At 38.1% G+C, this 23,412-nt stretch overlaps 2 protein-coding genes across 2 annotated transcripts; both read left to right on the plus strand.

The window, feature by feature from the left end:
* The first annotated feature begins 6,911 nt into the window (after nucleotides 1-6,911).
* LOC119891067 (TBC domain-containing protein kinase-like protein) lies at nucleotides 6,912-17,902 on the plus strand. Its single transcript, XM_038702397.1, has 4 exons — nucleotides 6,912-7,064; nucleotides 7,413-7,576; nucleotides 12,162-12,321; nucleotides 17,274-17,902. Exons 1-4 carry the CDS (start codon nucleotides 6,912-6,914, stop codon nucleotides 17,382-17,384), a joined length of 588 nt encoding a protein of 195 aa, XP_038558325.1. The 3' UTR covers nucleotides 17,385-17,902.
* Nucleotides 17,903-18,141: 239 nt separating this feature from the next.
* Nucleotides 18,142-22,970, plus strand: LOC119891068 (arachidonate 12-lipoxygenase, 12R-type-like). Its single transcript, XM_038702398.1, has 8 exons — nucleotides 18,142-18,255; nucleotides 19,238-19,396; nucleotides 19,728-19,932; nucleotides 20,065-20,146; nucleotides 20,358-20,480; nucleotides 20,607-20,710; nucleotides 22,518-22,684; nucleotides 22,785-22,970. The coding sequence occupies exons 2-8, from the start codon at nucleotides 19,388-19,390 to the stop codon at nucleotides 22,953-22,955; spliced, it is 861 nt and encodes a 286-aa protein (XP_038558326.1). The 5' UTR covers nucleotides 18,142-18,255; nucleotides 19,238-19,387; the 3' UTR covers nucleotides 22,956-22,970.
* The last annotated feature ends 442 nt before the right edge of the window (nucleotides 22,971-23,412 follow it).

Below are 23,412 nucleotides of genomic sequence, written 5' to 3' on the forward strand. Positions count from 1 at the left end.
GTGTCACATGTACCCATGAACATGTAAAACTGTGAGCGAATGGAGCATTCCCAGTTAGGTAGGGGTAATGTACTCTACAAGTGTGGTAAAACCGGTATGTTAAATGTTCTCTTACTAAGATATTATACATGGCTTAGACACAGTCACACCTCTATAATATACACTAATGATGTAATCTAATACAAAACCTCAGCAATAAATTGTAGCTTTTTGAAGCTTATTATATATAGTTTTGTGACAATATGACACATGTGACGTTTTTTTTTAGAAACAACTCAATCATCTCTCAATTTAATACAATCCAGTACAGCACCATGAATAAATACGTCTCTGACTGTCTCAACCTTCTTCGCTTCACAAAGATGGGATGTATTTCAGGTCTGTTGTTTTGGATGGCATTGCATGTACATGTTACGGTGTCTCCCCATGTACAGTTTCTGGTCATAAAAGCTTAGTCATATGTAAAGTCTGTAACATAGTCCAGTGGCAAATCTTCCAAGTTAAGCTCTTCAAAGACATAGTTCAGTATTTCAGCTTGAGTACTGTACATACATGCTGTATAATTTTTGATTCCTTTAAAGTGTTTTATGAATAACTGACTAAAATTATGAAAAACTGTGGTCCTGTCTCCCAGCATTTTTCAGTCATCTAACTTAAATGCAGAGCAAGTTGCTTATGCAACACTAAAGCAGCATTATGTTTCAGCCACTGTAACTCAGTTGTCAAAGTCCACGTCTGGATTCAAATTCTATCTTTGTCTGCAGTAACAGAGATGAATTTCATTAGACTGCTTTTTCTGCCCTTTCCCAAGAAAAATAATTTAAGTTAGAGCAACCGCTGGATGGCCAGAATTAAAACAGGAAGTATATGAAAAGGGGATTCTCTGTTCTAAAAGGTTCCCTTGTGTAGAAATTGGTGTGTGTGTGTTTTTATGCGTGTGTGGCTACAGTGAGGGGTCTTTGTTGTCAGCATTTTTCTCAGATCATGGCCTCAATTATGTTCTTCTTCTCTTTGTCTGACTGCAGACTTGGCAGATAAAATCGTTTTTTGTTTTAGAAAACACCACAGACTGTGTTGTTTGATACATGAGAATCCAGCACTGTTACAATCACATAGTGTGAAGGCACTTTGAATGAGTCATTGACCTTGTCATCAAGCTTTATCCAAGCTGTTCAACACTGATTTTGCCAGTTCAACATTTCAAGTGACTGGGTTTGTTTCTTTTGGCAACTGTGTACCATGAGCATTTGTACATAGACACACACACACAAACACAAACCACTGCAGAGGATTTGTGTCTACTTATCAGGGGCTCCAGTTTAGCCTCATCATTGTCAGGCCAGTGAAATGCAAAAAGTGTCATTAAGCCATTCTCAGCTGGCACACACTAGTCATCATGACATTTAAGTCACCACACAGTGCTCTGCCTGCCCCTGGTAATGACAGGCTGCATATTTTGCTTATTCCCATCAGTATATTGTATGTGTATGGATAAATTGATATGCATGTGTTGTGTAGATCTGTAGGTGTTGCCACTGATCTTTGCTGATCACCACACTGAAAATATGCTTATATATAAGCTCAGCCAAGCAAATGAGCCCATTCAACACTAGAGATATCCGAAGTCCACGTCCACTTTCAGCTACATTTTGTGATGAAAGATCGTAACCTGTCTGAAAGAGCTGCAATGATTAATTGATTAAATGTGAATATTTTTGAGTTTCTTTATTCCTCTATGACAGTAAAATAAATATCTTTGGGTTTTGGACAAAACAAGACATTTGAGGACGTCATCTTTGACTTTGGGAAACATTGATTGACATTGTTCTGACATTTTATAGACCAAACAACTAATCGATTAATCAAGAAAATAATCGACAGATTAATCCACAATGAAAATAAATCGTTAGTTACGCCCCCACTGTCTGATGACCTTCCACAGAAATGTTCCTAAAATGCCCCGTTACCAAACACATGTTGGCTAAACACCCACTTAGTTATTTTTTAATGATGTGTACAGAAAAGATTAGCTTTGGTGAGTTGTCATAACAACTGCTTATCCATGGTCTTATGTTAAGTGTATACCCTGTGCTTGAAAAGCATTTTTTTCTCCAGTAAGTAATCTTTTAAAAGCATTCCTTAAAGGCAGGGCGGTTGACCCACTACCTTTTCCCCACTTTTGTATGTGTTTAGACAAATGTTGAAAAATTCATACAGGTCCAAGACCATGGAACAGTACACAGGAGTTAGCATTTATCAGTAAATACCTGTTCTTCTTGTTTCCTTTTTTTTCTCTTTTTCCCTTTGTTTACTCATTGCTGTTAGTAACTCCCTGCATGAGACAAGAAGTGAATTGTATTTTGTACTGACCAGCACCACCAGAACACTGTGTATGACTGAACTGCATCAGCCACATGCACGACTGCTTCTGTGATAAACTGGCATATGATAGTCAACAGGACTTGCTGTAATCGTTGCTCATCACAGTGAAAAGCCCTGCCAGCTCAGGAGGTTAAGTCTCAGCTATACACACACACACATGCTGTATATGGTCCAAAACCAAACTTTAACGTTTGATGGAGAGATTGGTGCAACTGTGCCCCCTTGGATTTGTATTTTATTTCATCTTGTTGAAGTATTAATAACCAAGTACAAGCTACATTTGAAATGAATAAACTCTGCGCCCCTGTAGTAGTGTTGTAGTACTCGAGACTGGTCTTGGACCGCGTTTGTACCCGGTCTTGTCTTGGTCTCGGACATGGAGGACTTTTTTACAGGATATAGGATTTATTTCAAGACCATAACTTTGGGAATATCAATAAATTGCTTTTGCATTGTCTGATTTATTTGTTAACATCCAAACTTTGATTGGATGTAAAACGTACTGCTTCATATGCAACCAATAACCCTAATTAAAAGGTGTTGTTACCATTAACAACAGTCACCCCTCCCCGCGATGGTAAGCATGGAAAAGGAGTATTTAATAAAGATGCTTATGTTGATTTCAGCTCTTAGTGTTTGTATGGGTGTTTTAATGGGAATGTGGATCTTTCAGATCAATTTGAGAAGTACCTATAATCTCCTTCCACATTTTTTTGTGTCATGTAATGTGGGGAACTGGTCTTGACTCGGTCTCGCCCTCCCTCGGTGTTGGTCTCGACTTGGTCTAAAAGTCTTGGTCTTGTCTCGGTCTCGATAAACTCTGGTCTTGGTCTTGGCTTGGTCTCGGTTTGGGTGGTCTTACTGAGCAGGTGTGTTCAGACACATCTTGGTTTACTCTCAAATGGAACTTACTGGACTCCCACTTTTCTTTTCCCTCGCACAGCACTCTGTTATTTCCACTGAACCTGGAGCATCTTGCTATTGACTTTGAACAAGCTGTTTAAGGGGTAATTCCATGGAGTCACTATCTTCCGCCACAATTACCTTGTTGCCATCAAGACAGGACCAGTCAATGTCACCTCAGTGATTTTAGTTGTATTCTCTGCAGGTCTAAAATCTGGGATTGAAAGTCCTGTAATATATGCTGCCTATTTTAAACATGTAGACTCAACTCCATGGAAAATTTGGTGGCTACAGGTTGTAGTAGTGTTGTGTTGTATTGCATTATATTTAGGGTTTCTTGCTGTCTTTCGTAGTGGAGGTGGGCTACCGCACCTGAAATTAACCCACGTCCACTAACATTTTAGAAAATTAACACATTAATGACATAAAATATCAGTTTTCAGGGAAAGAGAGAAACGCTTGCCAACAATAACTGCCACATATAGTGTGGCTGATGTTTTGGCCCTCATCAAGATGCATCAGGATCTGGGTGGCTTATCACCACTGCTAAACAGTTTCCTGGTGGAAACAAAACGTACTATACTTCTGACTAGGATCAACAAAAACAAACATCGAAGGGCTGTTGTGTTGTATTACATCAAATTGGTACAGGTGTTTATATTTTTCTTTTCACATTTACATTTACTATGGTCAATTATTGTTTGACAGAACAGACTGAAAGTTGAAAAAGAAGAGGTGAGTGACTTTTTCTTTGCAACAAACAAAACCGTTGGTCGTGGCAGTAAGACATAATGAATATGTAGATCCTAGCTCTGATCGTGCTGTCTCATATTGCCCAGAAGAGCTATTGTCAATCTCTCTCTGCTGATAATTCAAGGGAGCAGGATAAAGTTGTTTGTTGAAAATAATGCACCACTCAAATCTCTTCCCTTTTCCCATTCTGACTGTGACGATGCAGGACAGTGAAACTGCACCCTTTAGACAAATCCATACAAATTATTACTATAGAGAATGGAGACAGGCAATGAATATTTATTAGAAGCAAAAACAAAAACCTTATTATTGAAAATTTGAAAGAGGAAATGTAACATGTCTCTTGTTACAACCTGCAGTCCAGCTTTACAAGGAAACAAGGGTTTCAGACATACTCAGGCCTTAGTAGAACCCTGCAATCAGGCTTTGCAAGTAGGCTTAAAGTACCATAGAGTGTATGATTTTTGGCTATATAGCGACAAAAACGCTGGTTACATTTTATTTTATGGGATTGTTGCAAATATGTTATAATATTTAGGTTGATATGATAATATTAAGTTACCTTATAGTCTCTTTGGGTCAGTGTTTTGCTCAAGAAGGAGTACAAACAAACAAACTAGTTGTACAAACTACAAACAAATTAGTTTGTTAGATGTATTCCTGAAATATGCATAGAGTCAGTGGTGGACGAAGTATTCAGATAATAGTAAAAGCAATACCATACTATAAAAAACAATATTCCATTATAGGCGATGGCGATTGCGAGCGCGGGGGGGGGGGGTTACACACAGTAGCTCTGCTTTAATCTTGAGAACCTGCAGAGCTGCAGTCTTTATTCATTCAACTTACACTGTAAATTTCCTGCTAAACTGAGGCTTTTTGAAGATCTCTCTCTCTCTCTCTCTCTCTCTCTCTCTCTCTCTCTCTCTCTCTCTCTCTCTCTCTCTACACACTACATGCATGTCGCGGTTTCTCGCGGGTCTATTTCAAGTAGCCTATGGTAGGCTATTTAAAAACGATGAAATATTCTTTGTTTGGTTCATTTATGGTGATAAATTATCCAAAAGTCCCGCCAGGTGCGGACGACTCGGCACAACACCGTGAAGCTGGGGCTTGGGCCCAATCCCAATGTCCCCTCTAAGCCCTAAGCCCTGAACCCTCACAGACTTTACTGATGTCACTTGGAAAGTGATTGAGTTTAAGAGGGCTCAAAATGCTGTAAACGGGAACGGGACAGCACTTTGCCACTTTATCACGTTACCTTGACGACGCTGAAACACGTTGCACACTTTTTATTTGATGTTTTTACCTTATTTTTAAGTCCTGCAGGCTCTTGCCCTACAGAGTGGAGGAGAGGTAGCCTAAATGTCAATATATATTTGTAATTAATCAATACACTGTGTTGGTCAAATAGCATCATTAAGCAAAAACTAAAATAAACCCTAGTTGAATAAACTATGTGTGTAATAAGGTGATTGCATTCCTTTGACTTCATGTGTTCTATACAGCATCTTAAATTAAGAAAAATTTCAACAATTTTAACATCTGCGTTGGTTGTTTATCATTTTTCTTCTTTTCTGATAATGCGGATTTGCCGTGATATTTGTCTCGCTTCCGGGCTTCACTTCATACCGCTATGAACTGTGGGCAATTTCCTCAGCCTGCAGAAATGCGCACAGAGGGTTACAATTTTGGATTTATTCACGCACTTTAAAAACATTTATTGGAAGTTTTATTCCTTTTACATGTTTATTTACAGCATTAAATGTTGAAATGTATATTGCAAGAGGCTGTATATTAACTTATTCGGAGAAAACTGGTAGTTCTATGTAAAATCAGATGTTCAGCACCCCCATATCGCCAAAATGGCATGATCCTTGTTTCGCTGCAAAGCTTTGACTATGAGATTGACAGTTGAATCCGGCTCCGCCCATCGAAGCATCGAATCTTCGACTATTGGGGGTCAGCTCTACTCCATTATAAATAAAGTCCTACAATTAATTAATTTGATGTAAGTAAAAGTACACAAGCAACAAAGTGTATTGAAGTACTCATTATGTAGCATGGCCTCTGTCAGTGTTATGTACTATTGGATCATTATTATTGATTCATTAACAGTGTATAAAGTGCATTCCACACTGTTAAGTAGTTTAATCTACTGCAGTGCATCCAATTCTGCAAAGTAACCAGTAACTATAGATGTCAGATAAATGTAGTATAGTACAACATTTTTGACTAAAAGGTAGTGGAGTAGTGTAGAAGTATAAAGTATCATAGAATGGAAATGTTCAAGTAAAATACAAGTATCTATATGTTACTTAAAAATGTACAGTAATTGAGAAAATTTACCTTTTACCACTGTGTATAATATAGTAATATTGTAAATTCTGACTTCTTTAGAATTTTATTTGGAGAGCCAAATATTCAGTATGTCGACTCTGCACTTAAGGCTGATTAAAAGAAACACTTGTAGTTCAGGTGGACAGTGGACAGAATTGTAACATTGTTTCAGGTCTCACAGATGACACTGACTTCTTCACTGTTGGGTGGGTGGATGATTGCTCAGCTAGCCAATGGAGTTAGCTGCTGTCAAACATTTTATTTCATGGATGGCAGAGTTTTGGCACTTAACCTACTCGACGCTCACTTGGCCCTTCTCTGCCCTTTAAATGGCTTCACACAGTGTGCTGAAATTTATAGATTATGCTGTTAGTATTTCTCCCCTATTAATTTGCATATTAATGAATACTGTAGCAGTACCAAACTGCTTAATGAGCACTCATTATCACAGTACATTTGTTTGTTAGTTGTTTAAGGCACTTGGGGGAAAAAATGTCAGCATCCTCTGTTCTTTTCACTTGTTATGCTTAAAAATGGTTTCAGGGCATCTGGGAATCATAGAATTGCCACACACTTTCACCATTATAGAGACCAGGGTTCACTCCCCTGCAGCCATGCCTCCAGCTCGCTGCTGTAATGAACCCATTTGGCAGCGCAGGCGGAAACTGGCAAAGGACCATGTTCTGGTCACTGCTGCTGGTCTTCTCTGGTGCTCTCTGAGCTGTAATACTGTTTTTATGGTAATACAGAGTGTAATTCTATTCTTGAGGTAGCTGTTTAAAAGGACAGCGAAAGATATTTCATTAATACAGAGGAGATTTAGTTAACAAAGAAGGCATTCAGGCTAATCGCTGTTTTCCTGGTTTTAATGAAACAGTAATATCCAACCCGACACTGTTCTTTCTGTCTCTCTTGTGTCATCTTACAATGACTACTTGTCCAAATTCCATTATTTAAATTAAGAAACTCTCTGAATGGCTGCGCTACAATTTTCTCCCTCTTCATCTGATATCCAGTGACTTCCTTTCTTGTAGTCTCGGGAGCCTCTGGCGCTGTGTGACCTGAAAGCAGAAGTATCCCCTAGGATCTCAGCCGAGGACTTAATCGACCTTTGTGAGCTGTCATTGGCCGGGCCCACCAAAAGAACCAAAGCTGGCAAGCCCAAAATCATCGCTGTTGACATCCGCACCGTAGAGGAGTATCCTTACCATTTCTGTGTTGCTATGAAATGTACATGTCAATTGCTCACCTGTCTCAGCAGTTATTTCTGTAATGCTGGCATTTTTGATATATACATATATTTCTACTTTTTTCTCTGCTGAGGCACATCCGGAAATGGTGCACACAGATGGGAGCTTGTTTGCACAATCTTGGACTGTGTCCAACAAAGCATCAAACTTTCTGCTAACATTTGTGTTCACAAAACTGAGATATGCAGTATTGTCAGTTACAGATGAGGTTATTTCCAGTAGAATTAACATCAGCAAACCTACTCCAGCTCGAAGCTTTCTGTTTCCTTAAGCTTTATAAATCTTACATTTTATGCTTCAATCAAACAGGTAGTGGATATGTGAAAGAAATTAACTTTTTGAATTGTTTCCCATGAAAGGAGAATTACGTCTGTGAAGGTTCTCATTGATCCAGATATAGTTATCCAAGGAAGGTTAAAATCAATAGCAACTGGATTTGGCTGAAGATACTTTCATCCCTCATTCAAGAGACTTCTTCAGTTCTGACTGACTGGTAGGGAAACTCAGCAATAGCTGTGATTTATGCATCCCTGAATTTGTGCAGGTTGTTTTTAATATGATGTCTGCACCTGTTTGGCACAAATATGTCATGGCTTTGCCATATCTATGCCGGTCTGATGTGTGAAACATTGTTCTCTTTAGTTGGTGGTCACTCATGCTTGCATAAGGTTAAAGGATCCTGACGCACACAAACAACATTTTATATTTTATAATTGTTCATAACGGCCACACAGAAAAGCCTACGGAAAAGCTGGCTGTCATATGGACGCAATATGATTTACATTTGGGGATATTGGTACACACAAAAAATGACAGAAATAGTTGTGTAAGGAATGAATAAAGAGAACTAGTGAAGGTTCCTTTCTCACTTTCGCAAAGCTGACCTATCACAGCGTGAAGTGGGTGTGAATGTCAAATTGTTGGCCTTGGAACGAAACAGAAATTGTCGGACACAGTCCCCTGAATTCCGATGTTGGATGTCGGGGGAGGGGGTTTCCCAAGCTATTGACCACAAGCACCTCTGAAGAAGTATACCGGCACCTTTAGATTTTGTTTGGTTTAAAAACACAAATGCACAATTTGAGGTTAATCAAATTGCAATTTTGTTGTGCTTGCGCACATATCCAGGTACACAGACACTGACTACAACTCAGTGTGCACACAACCACTTTGACAGTGATGTTCTACCCTGCAACTGGCTGAAATACAGACAGATCCCTCTGCTTTGAGATTTCTCTCTGATGAGCATGTCTCTGTTCAGTCTCACAGGTGAACCAACCTGGTTCCTGTAAGGTCAGAGTCCAAGTCCTTAAGTGTATGCCAGGTCTCTGTAAAAGCTGTGATTTATGCATCCCTGAATTTATGCAGGTGGTTTTTATATGATGTCTGCACCTGTTTGGCACAAATATGTCATGCCTGTGCCATATCAATGCCGGTTTTATATGTGATTCTGTGTTCTCTTTTAATTGCACATAAAGACAAATGTTTTCATTCACTCATGAAATGTTTACACAAGGTTAAAGGGTCCTGACACACACAGGAACAAAATGCTTACACAGTTACACATGTTTCTGCAAGAAGTCTTTCTCTTTATCCCACAGTGTATCTAATCTCTTGATTACCTCTTGACCTGGTGCCAGTGCTTTGCAGAGTTTTAAAAAAGGAACCACAGGCACGGAGGGTTAAACTGCCTGGTTCCCATACAAGGAAAATAGGGGCAGATTTAGGGTGGGTGTTATACTTAAGTTATGTTCTGCCAGTTCAGTGCCAGTCATTTAGGCCCTTCTTATCCACCCAGGCTACCCCATCATATCCTGCAGTCTGAGAAACTGGAACGTAAAGCAGTGGAGATTAGCCTGTGATCCTGTGCAAAATGCATTCTTCTGGCCTTTTGGCTATACCATAGTTTCCTCTTTCATGAGATAACTGAGTGTGAATGCTGCAAGCATTCGCATCCTATGTTGTTGCTAACCTTTATTATTGCTGGAGCCATTCACCTTTATTATTGGGTGTCAATGCTGCATGCATTCGCATCCTATGTTGTTGCTAACCTTTATTATTGCTGGAGGCAATCACTCTATTGTTATCCAAATCTTTATTATTATTGGGTGTCAATGCTGCATGCATTCGCATCCTATGTTGTTGCTAACCTTTATTATTATTCTTCCGTACGTTTTTTGGCTTCGATAACTTCAGCATACTTTGTGCTACAAAAACCATTCAACTATCATAATGTTCAGCTCTTTAAGGACATTATGGGAAATATTCAACTATTTTTGTAGCTTTTATACTTTAAGCTATTAAGCTTTTTAAGCAATTTTTTACATTTACATTTACATTTTTAATACAATGTAAGTCAATGGAGAATCGTGTTTCAGCTGCTTCAGCTTTCAAAGCCTACTACTTCTGCATACTTTCAGCTATTTCTCTCATTTCAACTTTAAAATGTTCAGAAATCTTTAAGCTATTAAGGTTGTATTCAACTTTTTCATATCTTTTATACTTTTTCCACAATTGGGATTTTAGTCTGGTAAAGAATTCAGGCTTTTTCTGAGTTTATAATGGAAGCGGATGAGACGGAATGTTCAGAGCTAGAGCACGTGATGTCATCGCTTGAGGGCAGCCAGCTGGAGAACTCATAAAAAATAATTTTTAAATCGCTGGCCTGACCACAATTTTAACTCTTCAGGCATGAAATTATACTAGAAATGTAGGTATTTTTGTTGTGGTTCCTCACGTGTTTAGTAAATCCCTCGGACTTATAGATTTGTCTTTGTGTGCTGCCAAAGGACAAGAGTGACAGAAAATCCTCCATAGGCTTCAATAGTAAATTCTCCTCAACATTTCTTGACCAGAGCGGAGGAGAGGCTAGCCTCCAACAGCCAGCATTCACACCGCAATTTCTCCAGAAATTGCACAATCTAGTTCTGGTTATTGTTGCAACAGTCAGCTGATAATCATGACTAAGAATTTTTAATGCTTTTTTGTAAAGCTAAAATATACGAAACTGTACCTGAGTGTATTAAGTGAAGAAGTTCTTTGCAACAACTGACTACGTGGGTGTACATCATGTGTGGGTATATGTGCGTGTTTGATATCCAAAAGAAAACCCACTGGGTAAGCTGAAATTGTTAAAAAATGGTTTTCAAAGGACAGCTACAATATGCATGGGTTGATATGCATACACACAAAGCAATATAAGTTTCACATTTAAAAACCATTCTTGTAAGTCCCTTAGATTAAAATTGAAAATTTTCACTGCTTGCCACATTCAATAGCCTCTTTATCCATCTTTTTTGTATCTCTGCACAAAATTACAATATTGCATAAAGAAATCAATTTAGCTTTTGCAGATAAGTAGTTTTTATTTATAACCAGGAGTAGCCCAGAAAACCCTGCCAGTAAGAAATGCAGACGATCCTTCACATCGTCAGTGGAATGGTAATTGTCTAAAGGGGTGAAAGAGCCATTAATCAATAAGGATTAGTAAATAGAGCAAGGATTTTAAAATGGCAGTTCCTCTAGTCAAATTCCTACACTGGAGCCTCCTGATAGACAGAGGCTCCTCAGGCTAACTCACATAAACAAATGGAATTTGACCACTTTCACAGGATTTGGCAACCCTTGTTCACCTTTACTGTGATCTTAGGCAAAGATGTGTTGTGGGTGTCTCAGGTCACTAAAAGTGGATTAAATTAAGACCTCTGCGGGGTAAATCAGGACAATCTAGATTTATCTGTCGATGTACCTGGTGGGTATTCTCTGATGTAAAACAACTGGCATGTACTGCTTGAAATTCCACAGCTAAATAACAACAGGATTTGCCAGCTACTGGATTATACACTATGTTATGTAACATACCGGCAGTATGTTATTGTGGCAGCTGATATGATTTAGTGAACATAATTTGAGAGAGTTTAGCACCACTTGTGATAGAATATGTAGCAATAATGTCAATAGCTGCACTATGACTAGAAATAAGACTCCTTTTACCTCCTTTACCCTCCTTTACCTTGTAATATCTCCTTTTCTCAATAGTTTTTATTCATTTATATAGCAATCTGGGGTTGTTCACTGCCCCTGTACTGATACTCCCTCTGTTTTTCAAGCAAACCTAACATAGTCCTTTTACAGCAAACCTCTAACTAAGACATAGTCCTTTTTTTCTTTTCTCCTGCTGACTCCTTATTATATCTCCTACTGTATATGTTTTATTCTTCCTTTGCCTTCCCTCCCTTCAGTTAAGAGAGCTAATTTGTCCCACGCTGCTATCTTGAAGCTTGTCTTACATATTTTTTGTATTCGAAGTCAGTCTGATAAGCAGTACAATAAGCACTTTAATTAGGGTATCACTGAACTGACTTGATATTATTTCATACTGTATCCATGTCTTCCAATGATATTATGGTTCCCATGAAATTCAGTGTGTAACTGTATGAAATAAAAAAACAGGGTTCACTTCATTCCTTGCCCTTGTTCCAAGGAGGTGCCATACTTGTTCAAAGCTGTACTCCTTAACCGCACTGCCTCCAGCTTCAGCAGAGGCCATATATCTGGCAGCATCAACATTCCCTTCAGCACAGCATTCAGCCCTGACGGTGAGCTGGTGCAGTGTCCTGCAACAGGAGTCCTACAGAACTACAGAGGACGTGTGATTGTGATCATTAGCCACGCCATGAAGAGTGCTGCTATAGTGAGAAAGCAATCTCTCTCTCTGTCTCTCACTCACACACACACACACACACACACACACACACACACACACACACACACACACACACACACACACAGAACTGAAATATCAACAACTTTTGGATGGATTGCCAAGGAATTTGGTTCACACATTCATGTCAACCTCAAAATTAAATTTCTCTCCTTTTCATCTAACATCATCATCAGGTCAGCAACTGAGTTTGTCCCATTATTTGGTTTATGACCAAATGCCTGCAAAACATCCCCATCAGCCTCAGCTGTAATTTGAGTTTAATTAGCACTAAACGCAAATTTCAGCATTAACTAACTAAAGTAAGAGGTGAACATTTTAAACATTACACCTACTGAACATCAGCATTGTTATTATGAGCATGTTAGCATACTAAATGTTACTATTTAGCCCAAAGCGCTCTTAGCTTTATTTAAGAGATGTTTTTTAGTGATCTGGTAAAATCAACAAAAAGATTAAGACAGGAATGTGACATCCTTTCATATCCTGGATGGGGTCATGTCAGGGCAGTGAAAGCAGACCTCAGGGTCATAATTTCTGATTTAAAAACCCCTCTGATGATCTGCTGTAACTAACTGCACAAGAGCAGGTGTTTCTGAAGCAGTGATTGTTTGGAATTATCCTGATCCCCACCATAATAAAGACATTTTCATGTGAAATGACTCACTGACACAGTTATCACACTTCTTTCTTTCTTTCTTTCGGCAAAAACTCACCAAAATTGGCAGTTGGGTTGCAAATTACACATTGTACTTACTATTCCACCAACGCTACCATGAGCACTAAGAAATGTCTTGACCAGTATTGGCTGGATTGCCCCGTAATTCTGTTTAGACATTATCTTCTAAATTCACATCTACCACCATGATTTGGTCAAACTTTCTTTGGTTTTGGACAAATGACTTGCATGCCACATCAGCTGTACTTTGTGTTCAGTGCTGATTAGCAAATGTTAGTATGCTGGCACACTAAATTAAAATGCTAAGCATAAGAGGAAACACTTAGGGCCCTATTTAAATTGTGCAAGTGAAATGACAAATGCAAATAATTATAATTATACTATTTTGGTTTAGCAGCAAGTGCAATAGTTTAAATAAAAATATAGATTTATGGGGGTAGTAACTAATAACAATGCTCTCAGCCAGTAACATCACTGGTCTCATTGCTCTAAAACAGCAGTGCCATGATGGAGGAAATTATTTTTGTCTGGATGTTGAAGAGCAGCACAGTGTGAACACACAGCACCATATATCTTTTAACAGTTAAGAGAGTGTGTAATTAAAATAGTTCATTTACATTTTAAGCATTATTGCGTTATTTCTGTGCATTTGCTCCAAATATTAGTTTTCTCCAATTATGAAAACTTTTGTAAATTATTATTAAAGTTTTATTTTGTTGTTGTTGACAAAATCACCAAAATGGGAGCAGAGTGTACGCCAGAAATAGATGTGGGTCTGAGAAGACATATTTTTTAATCAGATACTCTTCTAACTTCTCAGTAGTGTTAATGAGTGATGTACAGTGTAAATAAAGCCTACTGTGTCTTTGCCTCTTTTCTAAAAGACATTAGGACATTAGCTGAGGCTGAATTTTAGATTTCAGTGCACAAAAATAACTTTGCTCACTTCAGCATATCAGAACAGTGAACTATATATTGATCATTATAAATTCTTATTTTGTACTCTCTTTAGAATAAATTAACCTAACTTAGTAAAATTCAGCACATTGCTTCAGGCAAAATCTCAATTTTGAAAAGAAGTACTCATTCCATGTGTTGGAAAGTAAATGAGGAAAGTAAGTAGTTCTCCTTAATTTAACAGACAGTCCTACATTGTTTAGGATGCAGCAGCAAGATCTGTTTCTAACCTGGTTGCAACAACCGTTACAAAGTAATTGATGAATTCATCTGCAGAGGGACTGTAGTGTAAATAGCGCTGTTTGTGAACCGTTTGTGGCTCACGTTATCAGCACGTGGTAATAGCTGAAGCATAAGTACAAAATTAGGTTTGTTACACAGGCATTAGTTGGATGATTTTTCTACATCATAGGTATTAGGGATGAATAATCATCATCACATTACACAGGCAAGTATGACTACTGATCATACTTATGACTGGATGAATTCCATTTCATTATTTTGAAGTTTTAAGATATTGTGTTTTGGTTTATTCAAGGTAAAAGAGCCCACACTCGAAATTCTCCATTTTTATGATAAACCTCAGTAATTCACCAGACCTTTCAGTCGAGCAGGTCACGAAATTAAAGTTCGATAAAAGGACCCAATTGTGCTTAAATGCCATTCACATCTCTGTGCACCATACAAGTGGAATTATCATTACTTTGGGGCAAAGCAATGAGTCCACTCACCCCCACATCACTGTAAACCTTTAACATTTAAACCCCATTGGCATTCACAAGGAAGCCTGATTCTTCCTGCTCAGTTTTTATGTCGACATTTAAGTTGATTGAACTGAAGTCTGATTGAATTTGAAATGTTTAAACTGTACTCCAAACTAGCTGTGTGTGTGTGTGTGTGTGTGTGTGTGTGTGTGTGTGTGTGTGTGTGTGTGTGTGTGTGTGTGTGTGTGTGTGTGTGTGTGTGTGTGTGTGTGTGTGTGTGTGAGACCAGCCAACAACTCAAGCAGACAAAATAAGATGTTTTATTTGTCTTAACATTAAGGGTTTTACAGTTTTACACAGAGGTATTAAGTAAGGCTTGATTTATTTATTTTGTTTAAAGAGGTGATATTATGCTTTTTGGCTTTTTCCCTCGACTTTGAGTTATATATGTTTTTTTGTGCATGTAATAGGTTTGCAAAAGTCCAACCCAAGGGAGTTCCCATTTCCCACAGGAAACACTGCTCTGAACTGCCTGAAAACAGCTCTTTTGTAGCCCTTTTGCAAAATGCGTGTCATATAATGCTCGCCAAGCAGCTAGTCCAACACGCCCTCAAAAACACCGGTGGAAAAACACTGAGCTGCAGCACACACCTCTCCTCTCCCTTCCAAACACTAGCTACCCTCCAGGCGGTTGTTGGACAGAAAGTTGTTACTGTGATGTAGAGACAGAGCTCAGTTTAAACTTTATGGATGAAAGATGCATTTGTTACAGATTAATAACTCACCACTCTGAAACTCTTGCTCAAGTTTATGTTGCTAAGCTGGTAAGGGGAACATATACGACTGAACCAAAGCTGTGTTTACCGGCTTCTCACTGACCCGCCCCTTCTCTGCTTCTGATTGGCTAGTAGTCCTTAACTAGGATCTGCGCATGTGCAACTCCCATGTAGAGGCAAGATATATCACGCCATAGCTAAAATGAAGTGTTCAACACACAGGGTGAAAAGAGGAGCTGCAGCAATGTGCAGTTTGACAATAATATGGTGTTTTTTGAAAATTAAACCATGTAAACCTGTTCTGGTACAACCCCTAAATAAGATTTTGAACCTGAAAATGAGCATAATACCACCTCTTTAAAAAATACCAGCAGTATTCATTATTCTTATTATTTTTCTGGTGAACTTTTAATTAAAATTATTTTGAAAGGTGGTATACCATTGAAGAATAGGTACTCTGAATATCTCTAAGGCAGCAATAGACAAACACAATCTGCTTAAACTAATACCATAAAAACAATTATATATTTTTATGTTTGTTATTAAACACACTGTATAAACATTCACAGTGCAGGGTGGAAAAAGTATGTGAACCCCTAGGCTAATGACTTCTCCAAAAGCTAATTGTAGTCAGGAGTCAGCCAACCTGGAGTCCAATTAATGAGACAAGATTGGAGGTGTTTGTTAGAGCTGCCCTGCCCTATAAAAACACACCAATTTTAACTCCGCTATTCTTATGAAGCATTGCCTGATGTGAACCATGCCTCGAACAAAAGAGCTCTCAGAAGACCTAAGATTAAGAATTGTTGACTTGCATGAAGCTGTAAAGGGTTAAAAGAAAGACTCTCTAAAAGCATTGATGTTCATTAGTACATGGTAAGATAAATTATCTATATATGGAGAAGCCCTGTTTCTATTCTCCCTAGGAGTGGCTGTCCTGCAAAGATGACTGCACGAGCACAGTGCAGAATGCTCGATGAGGTTAAGAAGAATCCTAGAGTGTCAGCTGAAGACTTACAGAAATCTCTGGAACATGCTAACATGTTCTGTTAATTAACAGATTAAACCCCAACTCTTGTTCATAAAATGTATGTGAAGTTCATTCATCTGTCAGTTTTTGTTTTTTTCGTAAAAGCTCTTGTGTGTATGACGTCTGACAGTCAGATACGTACGTCGCATTATCAGATTTCCTAACATATGAATTTTTAGTACTCATTGTCACCATCTATGAACACTCAAGGGCACACATTACACAGTACAAGTCAATGAGAGGCCACAAGAAAAGTAACATCTGTTTTACTTTTTAGCTTACAGTATTATGTTTCAGTCTGATATTAGATTTTTGTTCAGGTTGTGTGAGAGAGGTGTTGAATTAATTTCATGGTAACCTTTGAGTCTGTAGTTAGTGGTGTTATTGAGACAAAATATTAGGTATACCACATGCACAACATATGCAGTAGCACTAACACTATCTCTGAATTAACTGGATTACAGTTTAGTTAAGTCACATTTTTAATTTAATTTTCACTTTACTTCCTCAAAGTCACACTCAGTATTTGGCTTGTATCTACTTTTACACTGACACACGTAATGCATCATGCAATGACTTGCATATATTGCGTCAAGTTGTTTCATAAATGTTGAAGGCTGTTGTGTAAAGTTATTTCTCATGCAGCAATTGCACAAGTTCTGTTTTAACTCAAGGAAGCCACATAACAATGTTAGATTCACATAAGGTGATGAGTACTTGCAGTTCCCGGAGGGAGGTAAAATAACTGCTTATCTCTTTGTTTCATTTATTCCCAGTTTGCAGCACATCTGGTCAAGGTAAATTTCCCACGAGTTTGTATCCTGGATGGAGGGATCAACAAGCTGAAGCCCACTGGACTCCTGACTGTCCCCTCCCCTCAAATCTGACAACATACCTCAGCTTTGCTTTAAAAAAGGGATGAGAGGAAAGACTGTATATTGGAAAAAAACAATGTCATTATTGTATTTAGACTTTTTAAACATAAAATAATAAAACTGTGGTGCAAAATGAAAACTGCAAAGAAATAATCTCCTTATTAACCCAGTTTGATTTCATAATAATAATAATTCTAAATATACTTACAGGGAAAAATTTTTATTTTCAGTCTCAAAAAAAAGAATGATTGAATAAATAATTTTGGGGGGCAGGGGGGCAAACTGCTATGTGTTGTAGTAGCTTTGCACTGATACATTGAGCTGTCTGTGACCAACATAAATATCTTGATGTATGTCAGCCTGACTGTTCGGAGCCAGTTGATCCAGGGAACTCATTGGCTTTGCAAAGATAGAATTTATGTCAGAGCTGTTGTAATTGCGGTAGATTGTACAGGTGCATCTAATAAGGTGGCTACTGAGTTTATGATTGTGTATGAAACAATAAAAAACAAAACTAGTATTTGCATTTACCTTGTTTACATGTAACTCATTTGTCTGTAATGTACTGTATGTTCTACTGTATGCATTTCCCAACTTGTAGAAATTATTCATTATTATGTTACTAAACTGTGTAGGTGAATGTTGTTTTAGCATTTAATAAGAACTAACTGACTCACCGTCAGTTTGGCTGCCACCACAACAAGCATTAACAAATCCTTTTTTGCAATATCTTCCCGTGGTTTTGCAAGTGCAGTAATTGTTCACACATTCAAACACCAGAGCTGCTGCTGACTGAACACTCCCACAAAACTGTATGTATAAAAAGAGAAACGACTCTTCATTACTTTTATCAAAAGAGAAGTTCATCTAAGGAACTTTGAAGGTGAGAGTTGCTTTATGAAATTATTAAATAGCAATGACTGTTCTGTACTTACGAAATCCTATAGAGGACTATATTGCAATAATAATGTAAACATGAAAATTAGATATAATTCCACAATAGCATCATACCTTCCTCCATATTTATGTGTTATTTGCGTAAAGTGGAAATGAAAATTCAAAATGCATTTTCACATAGTCTTATGGGAATAAAATCACTGTTTTTGTCAAAGTAGTCTGGTGGCTTCAAAGAGAGCATCTGTTTATGGTTAAACCAAAATGATCCATCCATCCATCCATCTTCATCCGCTTAACTGGGGTCGGGTCGGGGGACTAAAATGATTTACTCTTTAAAAAAAGGTCTATCTCTGTAGGGATCCTTTTCATAATTCATTATTAATGTTGTCAGAAACTTGTAATAACAATCTTAGTCAGTGACAAAAACAAGCACTTTAGTGGATGTACTTTGACAGTCCACAATTGCTCAGATTACATTGTAGCACTGTTGGACCAATTTTAAAAATGTTGTCCTAAATAGTCACATAGACGCAAAAACATGGGAAAATAGGGTCCAGCTTGAGAAAGACAGAAGTTACCATAATTTCCAAATTTGAATTGAATATTTGAGTACTGTGCACTGTACAGTGGGATAGGACTTTAAATGTCAAAAGCTTTTCCATTTTCATTTTAACATACACCCATACAAGCATATGTGAAAGTTTTTTTCAAATAACTCATATAAGATAAAACACATATGGGGAAATTCATAATTCTGTGGTGGAATTACATTTTCATTTTCAAGTCTACATGATCTGTTTAATATTGTCCCCTATAGGCTTCCATCCATTATAGATAAGTGAGAAAAGACAAATTGATTATTATATATGTATCATTATATTTAATTGGGGTTTTTTAACAGTTAACTCACAGTTAACCCAATCAGTGCTGAGAATTGTTGTTATTCTCTCCCCACTTTTGCTTTCCAGAGTGAAAATGGTGAAATATGAAGTGACCGTATCCACTGGCAATCTCGTTGGTGCCACCACTTTTAACAATATCTTCATTAAGCTGGTGGGCACAGATGGGAGAGTGAACGCAAGTGGCTCAAGAGCATCAAAGGGGCTGCATCCTTCATAATGGGAACAGTAAGTCCTTCTCTGTTTTAGTGTATAAGACACTTCCTCAACTTTGCCTTTATGAGATTATTAAATACCAATTTAGAGAAGCTGATCTAAACCCTCCCAGCAACAGGATATGTGCTGCTCTGTAACCTCTACGGCTACAAAGGTGACCTATATAAGAAGAAAAAATCCCCATAATCAGCTTAATAAATTTGGTATTTTATGCAAAGTTTTATTCTGTTACATTAAGTAATTGGATGCTAATTATTGGGATGCTACAGCTCAGTTTGTAATTACTAAACACACTTTCTCTTCTTGTATAAATGTTTTCAAATAATTTCTCTCATCACCCCAGGTGTCTAGTTTTACTGTGTCCTGCCCGCTCTCCATTGGACAGCTGGTTCTGATTGAACTAGACAAACAGCCTCTCCCATTGTTCCCTGAAGACTCCTGGTTCTCTACCAAAGTGGTAGTGAAATCTCCTGAGGGATTCACCTACAACTTTCCCATCTACCGCTGGATCACTGACGGAGAGGTGCACCGCTTCAGAGAGGGAACAGGTTTGTGCTGACCACAGAAGACAAAAGAAAGACATCTTCTGAAAGCTAGATTATAAGGAGTTTTATGAGTAATCATTCCCACATACTGTATAATTCAACGATTTCAAACCTTAATGTGGTTTTTTCTTTAAGCTCTGACAGTCTTTGTAGACAACCATCATCTTGGCAGGTACAGTCGGCAGCAGGAGCTGAAGCAGCGAGAGCACGACTATCGGTAAGAGTTCAGAGCTTATAGACGGGAACTACCAGCATCCAAACCTCTTCCATGTTTGGTTGAATATATTCATGATATATAATGATAAATCAACCACCATATAACATGATTGTTACAGCTGCCAGGGTAATAACATATGTTGCAATATTGAATATTGGCATGTATATTATGCTTGCATAATTACCACTCTGCTCTTTCCTGTTTTTCCTAGCTGGGATGTTTATGTAGAGGGAATACCTCACTGCATAAAGGCAGAAAACCCTCTTTCTCTGCCCTGTGAGGTCCGCTTCTCCTTCACCAAGACTACAGAGTTTCTCTACACCGCATCCACAGGGTGAAGTTCTCAAATTCTGTCAGATATTTGTCTATTTATGTAACTGTGTACCTGCCTACATACCTATTTAATACCAAAACTATTAAAGGGATAACGATAATGTTACTATATGTTTTTATTTTCTAGGCTGACTGAGCTGCAACTGAAGGGACTGGCTAATTCGAAGAAGAACTGGACTAATCTTGAAGATTTACGTCGGGTGTTCTGCTTCAAACAGACTGACATATCAGGTTCTGTACTATCATGGTAGTTTAATGGAATACTTGATAATGTATGCATATTAGTCTACATTCAACTGTGGTAATTCAGATTTTTATCAGTATCTCATTATACTCTAAAAATGTAATTTATCAGATAGTCAATTTTACTGAATACTCAGTAATCTATTGACTTCTTTACTTGGCTCATTAAACGGAAAGAAAATGTGAAAGAACGAAATGTGTATATATTACAAAATTAAGACGTTTTTTAAATTTAGGCTTTGCTCATGAGAAAACTAGTTATTATATTTAATTGCATCCAGTCCCCTCCAAAAACGGTAAGGCAAATTCCTTTGATTTTGTTGTTCAGTGAAAACTTTTGAGTATGAGACAAAAGTTCAGAATTTCAGCTTTTATTTCCTGGTATTCACATCTAGATGTGTTAAACAACTCAGGACATATCACTGTTTGTATTAGACCACAGCATTCTTAGGTGAGCAAAAGTAAAGGAACAAATAATCTTAAAGTAAATAATATTTGGTGGCATAACCCTTGCTTGCAATAACCACCTCAAGCCTGCGACCCATCGACCCCTGATGTAGTCCTTTGTTTTGTTGGCAGTGTGCTTTGGGTCATTGTCCTGCTGCATGATAAACTTCCTCCTGATTAGTTTCAATGCATTTCTCCGTAAATTGGCAGACAAAATGTTTCTGTATACTTCTGAATTCATTCTGCTGCTACCATCATCAGTTACATCATCAATAAATATTAATGAGCCTGTTCCAGAAGCAGCCATGCACGCCCAAGCAATGACATTACCTCCACCATGCTTCGGATCATAAGTAGTTTCTTTCTTTCTCCACACTTTGGCCTTTCCATCACTTTGCTAGAGATTAATCTTGGTCTCATCAGTCCATAAGATTGTGTTGCAGAACTTTTGCGGCTCATCTCTGTACTTCTTTGTAAATTTTAATCTGGCCTTCCGATTCTTCCTGCTGATGAGTGGTTTGCATCTTGTGGTGTGGCCTCTATGTTTCTGCTCTCTGAGTCTTCTTCCAACAGTGGATTGTGATACCTTCACCCCTGCACTGTGGAGGTCGTTGGTGATGTCACTTACTGATTTTCTTCACAGCTCTCATGATATTTCTGTCATCAACTACTGTTGTTTTCCTTGGCCGACCTGTTCGACGTCTGTTGCTCAGTACACCAGTAGTTTCTTTCTTTTTTGGGACACTCCAAATTGTTGTGCTTGCTATGCCCAATGTTTGTCCAATGGCTCTGATCGATTTTCCTTCTTTCTCAGCTTGACAATGGCTTGCTTTTCTCCCATACAGCTCTCTGGTCTTCATGTTGGTTCATCCTCTTTAATAGGAAATGCCGTCTTTATAGGTTTGAACCAAGGATGAAAACTTAGACTAGTCATGCAGAGCTATTTAATGTTTGGACAATCAACCTAAAAGGCAACACCTGGCAACAAGAAACATCTGTCAGTCACGTGTTCCAATAGTTTTGCTCACTTGAAAAATGGGTGGGTTCAAACAAAGGGTGGTATGTCCTGAGTTGTTTAACACATCTAGATGTGAATACCAGGAAATGAGAGCTGAAATTCTAAACGCTTGTCTCATACTCTTCTTTTGATCTTAAACCCAAATGTCTTCAGTGAACAACAAAAACAAAGGAATTTGCCTTAACGTTCCAATACTTTTGGAGGGGACTGTATAATTTACACTCCGACATGTAACTGAATTATAACAACCTTGCTCTACCAGTGTGGTAGAGCAAGATTTCTAGCCCAAAGTTTTAAAGTCAATGAAGTTCAACTCTGTTCTTTTCCCAGACTATGTCCAGGAACACTGGAAGGACGATGATTTTTTTGGCTACCAGTTCCTAAATGGTACCAACCCCCTGCTGATCCGACGTTGTGCAACTCTGCCCAGTAACTTTCCTGTCACTGATAAAATGGTCTTCCTCCGTAGTCAGTGTAACTTGGCAGATGAAATGAAGGTGATTGTCTTGACCTTGATTCATCTTGGTATTGCATGTTGCACTTACCTGTTTGCATTTGAGTTTAATCATTTCTCATCACTAATAAAATTCTAAACAGAAAGGCAACATATTCCTGTGTGACTTCAAGCGTTTGGATGGGGTGACAGCAAACACCATCAATGGGAAGAAGCAGTACTTGATGGCTCCACTCGTGCTTTTCCACAAGACACCTGATGATAAGCTGATGCCCATTGCTATTCAGGTAAGATTAGAACTCAAAGATAGCTGATAGTAAAGCTGTAAGTTAGAGTATTGATTAAGGCGGCATCAGATGTAGCTTTCACCTGAAAGTTTTCTTTAAGCAAGACACAGGGTTCCTAGCAAGTAGCAGTAGTAGTTACTATGGCTACTATCCAGATGGAAAGGCAATTAATTTTTTCCTGCTTCAGCAGAAAAGGCTATTTATTTATTTATGCTTGAGCCTGAAAAAAAATCTTCCCTTATCAATATCCAAGTTTTATGGCAGGCGACGAATGTCAAATAAATTTTATTTATAAGGCCAAAATCCGGAATTTGCCGAAAAGGGATTTACAAGACACCCACTATCCTTAGGCCCTTGATTTGCCAGGACAGACAGACATACTGTACAATACTGTAGATTTCATATGTACAGAGTAGACAGAAATATTAGTAAATAAAAGTAATAGATGGAAAATATGAAGACTATGAATCAGAAAAGACGCAAA

Source organism: Micropterus salmoides, unplaced genomic scaffold (assembly GCF_014851395.1).
Source record: "Micropterus salmoides isolate LMB-PRFRI ecotype aquatic unplaced genomic scaffold, ASM1485139v1 Ms_hic_scaffold_693, whole genome shotgun sequence".
Classification (NCBI taxonomy): Eukaryota; Metazoa; Chordata; class Actinopteri; order Centrarchiformes; family Centrarchidae; genus Micropterus; species Micropterus salmoides.

Bases quoted from the DNA above. Each gene is read 5' to 3' on its own strand.
- LOC119891068 (XM_038702398.1), top strand. The intron at 20,147-20,357 runs GTAAGAGTTCAG...TGTTTTTCCTAG, and splicing joins CAGCGAGAGCACGACTATCG to CTGGGATGTTTATGTAGAGG. The intron at 20,711-22,517 runs GTTCTGTACTAT...TTCTTTTCCCAG, and splicing joins CAAACAGACTGACATATCAG to ACTATGTCCAGGAACACTGG.
- LOC119891067 (XM_038702397.1), top strand. From the start codon at position 6,912: ATGGTTTCAGGGCATCTGGGAATCATAGAATTGCCACACACTTTCACC. The intron at 7,065-7,412 runs GTCACTGCTGCT...CCTTTCTTGTAG, and splicing joins TGGCAAAGGACCATGTTCTG to TCTCGGGAGCCTCTGGCGCT. The intron at 7,577-12,161 runs GTATCCTTACCA...CACTGCCTCCAG, and splicing joins GACATCCGCACCGTAGAGGA to CTTCAGCAGAGGCCATATAT.